General features: G+C 50.7%; 1 protein-coding gene and 1 non-coding gene across 2 annotated transcripts; one reads left to right on the forward strand and one right to left on the reverse strand.

Annotated features, from left to right (window-relative positions):
* Window positions 1–52: 52 nt before the first annotated feature.
* Window positions 53–2828, forward strand: PEX12 (peroxisomal biogenesis factor 12). The gene is made up of 3 exons (XM_071765447.1): window positions 53–278; window positions 570–1114; window positions 1783–2828. The coding sequence occupies exons 1-3, from the start codon at window positions 153–155 to the stop codon at window positions 2180–2182; spliced, it is 1071 nt and encodes a 356-aa protein (XP_071621548.1). The 5' UTR covers window positions 53–152; the 3' UTR covers window positions 2183–2828.
* A 1645-nt stretch (window positions 2829–4473) lies between these two features.
* Window positions 4474–4569, reverse strand: LOC139806289 (Z30 small nucleolar RNA). The gene has a single exon (XR_011730205.1). It is a non-coding gene; the product is annotated as a Z30 small nucleolar RNA (small nucleolar RNA).
* Window positions 4570–6421: the final 1852 nt, after the last annotated feature.

Here is a 6421-nt window from a genome sequence, read left to right on the forward strand (position 1 = left end):
GCGGCGTGGAGACAGAGCGCCGCCCGCTTCCCCCTTACTTCCTGGATACCCGCTCCTCGGCTGCGCCAGGCGGGGGCGCTCAGGGCAGAGTGAGAGCTCCCCCTAGCGGCGGGGCGGAGCGCGGCGCAGCGCGGGCCCGGGCAGAAGGCGCCATGGCGGAGCTCGGCGCTCACCTCACGGCTGCCTCGGCCGGCGATGACCGCCCCTCCATCTTCGAGGCTGTGGCCCAGGACAGCCTGATGGCTGCTGTGAAACCCGCCCTGCAGCACCTGGTTAAGGTATGGGCGAGGCAGCCCCCAGGCCTGGGCTGAGGGGAGGGGCCCTCTGTGAGGGAGCGAGAAAGCTGAGGGGAGAGCGGGGCTCTGAGGTGAGGGGTGAATGTTCTGTGAGGAAACTTGGGCAGGGAAAGACCCTGGAGATGCCATGCAGCTCACTACCAAGCCATTAATGGCCAGGGTGTACCTCTGGCCAAGCGTAGCAGTTTTGACCCATCCCATTTAGGGGGATAATTTATAGCTGCTGTAATTTGTACTCCATTCCCAGCCCCTTTTTGGTGTCCCTTTCAATAGGTCCTTGCTGAATCCAATCCTGGGCGGTACGGCTTCCTCTGGCAGTGGTTTGATGAGGTTTATGCCCTTCTGGATTTGCTGCTCCAGCAGCACTACCTGGCCAGCTGCAGTGCCTCCTTTTCTGAAAACTTCTACAGCTTAAAGAGGATCCCGATGGGAGGTGGCAGACAGCAACCCCTGGCTACTGCCGGCCTGCCGAAGAGGCAGCACTGGAAGTCTCTCCTCTTGCTGGTTCTTGTTCCTTACCTGAAAGGAAAGCTGGAGAAACTGGTGGCCAGCCTGAGAGAAGAGGATGAGTACTCCATCCACCCTCCATCGTCATCCTGGAAGCGTTTTTACAGAGCCTTTCTAGCTGCCTACCCCTTTGTAAACATGACCTGGGAGGGCTGGTTTCTTATCCAGCAGCTGAGCTACATCCTGGGCAAAGCTCAGCATCACTCCCCCCTGCTGCAGCTGGCTGGTGTTCGCCTGGTCAGACTGAGTGCAGAGGATTTCCAGGCCCTGGAGAAGAAATGGGTTGGAGCCCCCTCAGCTCAAACACAGAGGTAGGTCAGAACTTGACTTGGCTGCTGCTTTCCAGGAGGGTTGGGGGTGGGTTAATTGAGAGGTGATCCTGCAAGTAAAAGCGTCTTGTTCTCCAAAAATTCTTCAAGATTAAATTAACCTTCTGAAAAATAGGCTCCAGAAAGGTGAATTGGTAGTGTAGCATTAGCAGGGATAAGTTCCACGAGATTTTGTGATAAGAAAATTGCCCTGCTTGGGTTTTTTTTTCTGGCAGTCCAGCCTATATCTTAAGCCTTCACCTACACTTGTCTAGCAGGCAAGTAGACTGCAGCAGCTGTGAAAAGGCCCAAAACTTAGCTCTTGGATTTTTCACAGCAGCAGCTAAGCAATGCCCATGCTTCCTGTCCTGTAAAACCATAATGATCCATCAGGGAAACTCTCTGTGGGCCACGTTACCTCCATCCAAACCCAGTTTAAACTTCTCAATAGCAGAGGACCTGAAGCTTTCTTAAAATCCAAAGAATGTGGGAGAAACCACCTGGCAGATGCCTTGTGACAGAGCTGAGGTACAGTGACCAACTTCTGTAGCACGGAGAAATTGTACAGAGCAGGGACTCAGCCCCCAAATCCTTTTTGCCACGGTTTGCAGCTCAACCAGTGTGCAGCAGCAATGTTTTATTCATGTTTTCTTCACACCTCCTCTTTCCAGCATGAAGAGCCGAGTGCAGGCAGGAGTGAGGAAAGCCCTGAGTGGCTTTGCCTTCTCCCTCTCCACCGGGCTCTCCCTCAGCGTCTTCTTCCTCCAGTTCCTGGACTGGTGGTACTCCTCTGAAAACCAGGAGACAATCAAATCCCTGACGGCCCTGCCCACTCCTCCACCCCCCCTGCACCTCGACCGCGGGCCCGGTTCTGTTCCCTTGCCCCAGCTGAAGACTTTGTGCCCCCTCTGCCGCCAGATCCGCCTCAACGCCACCGCGCTCTCCACCTCGGGCTTCGTCTTCTGCTACCGCTGCGCCTACGGCTACGTGAAGGCTCATCAGCACTGCCCCGTCACGGGCTACGCCACGGAGCTGCAGCACCTCGTCAAACTCTACTCCCCTGAGGGCTGAAAGCCCTGCCCGAGAGAGGGCTGAAGCAGCGCGGAGCTTAACTCCACCCCTGGAGAGTCTACAGCTCATCAGAGCTCAGGAAAGCTCCTTTGAACTCGGTGGGACCTCGGTTTTTGCTGCAGATTGTGGCATGGGTTCTCCCTTTTGTTCCTGAGCTGCTCAAACCTCCTGTGGGGGTTCCAGAGGGGCTGTCAGCTGGTGCAGAAATCACTTCAAAAGGAAAGAAGCATCGATTTGGTGAGGATGCAGATGGGAGGACCCAAGAGCATCACTGGCAAAAGTCCTGCTCCAGCCCCCGAGCCAGCACATTAAAGAGGTAGGGAACATTTTTGGGGTGAGTTATTCCTCCTTGAGCAGCTTCACAGGGTGAGGTAGGGACAGGCCTGGACCTCTCCTCTGATCCTGCTCCTTTTCAGAGTCTCCCTGTGCTTTCAGGCTGCTGGGAACTGAGACCATCACACATTTCATGCCCAATTAACACTTAAGACTTCTGAAAGGAATGAGTTGGTGTACAGGCAAGGTTACAAGAGGGAGGTTACATTTTCTGCATGAGAAAAACAACAAAGGATTAAAGCAGCCGTGGTACCAAGTGATGAATTGAATCTGTTATTATCTGCTTTCATAAAGCAAAATTCTTTCTTGATAACGTTTCTTTTCTCAGGAGTGGAGAAAAAAAGCAAGAGTTTGCTCCTCTAGGAGTCCTGTTTACATAAGAAAGACTAAAGCTGCTTTCATCTTTGCAGATGACAACAGTGGGGCGAAAATTAGTATTTTGTAGGCTAGGGATCTTTAGCATCTGTTTGGTTTACATCTTACACTGTGATTATTCCAGACCCACCAGTGTAGCACTTTGATACCATCACAAAACATCCTTTCATGGAACAGAGGGGAAAGAAAGTGTGTGGGATGCTATGGCTGGCCCTGTTTTTTTCAGGATGGGATTTTTCAGGATTATTTTTCCTGCCTCAGCTCCAGGGAGCAGCAGTTCCCTGCTCCAGACAGCACAGTGACAATTCTTATGGAATATGAAGAGCAAAGTTTGCAGTACTAAGTATGTTGTCTTTCCAGATCAAGAGATGTGTTCCAATAATTAATCCACTCACAGTCATCTCATTTCCCCCCTACTTTAGCTCTGCTTCAGGAGATACAGATCTCTAATATCCTCCCTCACCTGGGAGCAAGACAGCAAAGTTATTGAATAATATGGGAAAATCCAGTCGTCTCCCTCCTCCCAAAGATGCTCTGGAAAACAGCTGCTGGAACAAATGAGATTGTGCCCCAGTGCCTGTCCCATTCCCTCTGCACAACTTCCAAACCCTTCTACCTGTTACCCAGGTCCATTGTCTGAAACAAAAGCTATGAAACCAGCACAGGTTATACAGTCATCCCCATTTGTACCTGCACTTTGTGATTAACAGATTTATTAAAGCCTGAAGATAGGCAAGAGAAGATTTTTTTCGAGGAACACAACTTTATTAACCCAACCTTTGGACTTTTGTAGTAATTTCTGACTTCTGTACAGCCAAGCAGCACATGCATCCAGGATGCTTTGTGATTTATACACTTAAATCAACATTAACAGCAGCACTGGAGTTGCCCAGGACCTTACTTCAGAACTTTGCAAAGTTTTAAAAAATACTCAGTGAACCTCAGCCACATTCAGGACTTGTCTAGATGCTCTTGAAACAAATCACTGTGTTAGCAACTGAGCTGTTTTCACTTCTTCCTTAACAGAAACAAACCATGTGGCTTCTGTTGTGAGAAACCACCAGAACTATGCTCCTAGGTGCACATTCCCTGTAGAAGCTTTGTTCTCCACAGGTAGAAATGACTGTAAAGCTGTCACCAAGACCTGGAAGGGAATAAAAACTGGATTAGCCAAGAGCTCCATCTCTTTTCCTCCTTCCTTCATGACCCCAGATCTACCCTGCCCTGAGGAGGGCTGCATTTCATCCAGAGCAGAGCTCAGAACTTCAGCTCAAACTCCATTTTGCAGCATTTGCATTGCACTTAGAAACAAGATGCAGTGGCAGAGCCTCTGGAGTTTCATAAGCCTTGTCACACACGAGAAAAAAAAACCAAGAAACCTCTCTTACTGCAAGCTCAGTGCTAAACCCAGTGCTTCCACAAGGCACAAACCCAAACAAGTGTTGGCACTACTCGTTCAAATCAAAGTTTTGTTTTGCTGCTGTGAAAAGAAAAAAATGCTAAAAATTCTTAATATTTTTTCCAGTATTTTTAGGGTGTTTCAAGAAGCAAAGGTGTTCACTCTAGATGAGCTTAGCCTGAATCAGCTCAGAGAGAAGATTAAGTGATCATTCCCTGGTCAGAGCAGACACAAAGTCTCTGCAATACCAGTTCAGACTATACTTCACTCATCATTGCTTTGGGCAAACTGCTTTCTATTCCATCAGGAGCTTGGTCAGGAAATAGAAGGGTTTAGTTCTTGGAGAAAAGGACAAACACACACACACTTCCCCACACCCAATAGCCAGAAATTAACCTGGGTTAATTCTGGTTAATTCTGATCACACAGGAGAGTTCTCTAGTTGAAGTTTCATGCTCATCCACAACTTAAAGGTTTGAGTTGGTTTTTTTTACTGCCTCCTACAGGTAACAGGAGGATGAAGCACATTTATAGCACATTTACAGGGGGGCAAGGGAAGGGTGGAGGGGACACCTCTGACAAGATCCAGCTGGATCCAGGGCAGGGGGGTCACAAGCAAGGATTCCAAGGTTAAGGCCAGGCAGTACCAGGCAATAACAAGAGGAAAACGCGAGTCATACCTATGGGTGCTGCTGAGGCCAGCGGCTCTGCAATGCTCCAGAGGCTCCGTTCCAGCTCCTCAGAGCCTCTCCAGCCCTCAGTTCCCCCTCCATGCCCCCCGTGCCCTACATCCCCCTCTCCCCCGGGCATCCCCCCCCGTCCTGCTCTCCCCACACCCCATCAACCCCACATCCCTCGGGCTCCCCACTCCTCAGCCATCCCTCACCCCCCGAGCCCTCCTCACCCCCATCCCGTTGCCCCCAGACCTCCATCTTTCCCTCGCTTCCTCCTCCCGCACTCACCCAGCGCAGGCGCAGCCTTTGTCCCGCCCCCAGGTGCCCAACAGCCAATGGCAGCGCCCGGCAGGCACGGCCGTGAGTGCGGGAGCCAATGGGAAGGCGCGTTAGCGGAGTTCGGGGCGGGGCCAGGGTTTCCCGCCCAGAAGCGGCTGAGGGGGCGGCCCGGGGCGGGCGGTGCGTGAGGGGCGGGACGGGGCGGGCCGTGAGCTCCTCGGTGTTTGTGGTGTTCGGTGCTTGAGCTGCTCGGTGCTTGAGCTGCTCAGGTTTTGTGTTCCGTTCCCTCAGCCGCACCCTCTGCAGAGCCCAGGGGCATCAATCAGTGCTTCGGCACCGCCCTGTCCTGCACGACTCAGACCGGCTCCACAGCCGATGGGTGGGAGGGGGTGTGGAGGGGAGGGTGACCCTGAAAGGAAGTGAGTTAAAGAAAAATTTAAGAAAAAAAGGGGGGGAAGGAGGAATAAAAACAAACAAAAAAAAGGTTGGAGAAATAAAAAATGTTCCGCCAGTTGAACGGAAGGTGCTTGGGAAGGAGAAGTGTGATGTGCTGGGTGAGTTAAAATCAAACAGTGTCTGGCTTAAGGTCAGGTCAGAAATCCACCCTGTGTGGGCTGGGGAGAGAGAGGCAAGAACAGGGCCTCCTGGCCACATAGAATCAGAGAATCATAGAATTGGCTGGGTTGGAAGGGACCTCAGAGATCATCAAGTCCAACCCTTGATCCATTTGAGCTAAGAAATGCAAATCTATGGCTTTTATAGCAGTAGTTTCCTCATTCAGTTTCAGCAACATTGTACACAGCTGGAATCACCCTCCAAATAGCCTGCCACCAGGTTGTCAAACCCAACAGCTTAAAAATTTTTGCTTTTCTAACTTCAGGAAGCTTTTTTTTTTCCTCCTTATCAGCATACAAAAGATTATCCCCATGGTTCCTTTCATAATCCCCAAAATTCAACACTTAATCATGCCCTGCCTACCCTGTGAATGTAAACATCAAGTTTAATGGCATAAGAACTTCAAGCCTTTCATGGTGACTTTGCCTGTTCATTTATGTGGGGATGGATATTTCACAAGTGGTGAAAATCTAGTCCGTACCAGGGTTATTTTAGCTTCCTGGATATGATGCAGGGCTAAAAGTGGGAGTTGCCTTAGATTCAGCATTTGCCTACTAAAAGCAG

Source organism: Heliangelus exortis, chromosome 21 (genome assembly GCF_036169615.1).
Source record: "Heliangelus exortis chromosome 21, bHelExo1.hap1, whole genome shotgun sequence".
NCBI lineage: Eukaryota > Metazoa > Chordata > Aves > Apodiformes > Trochilidae > Heliangelus > Heliangelus exortis.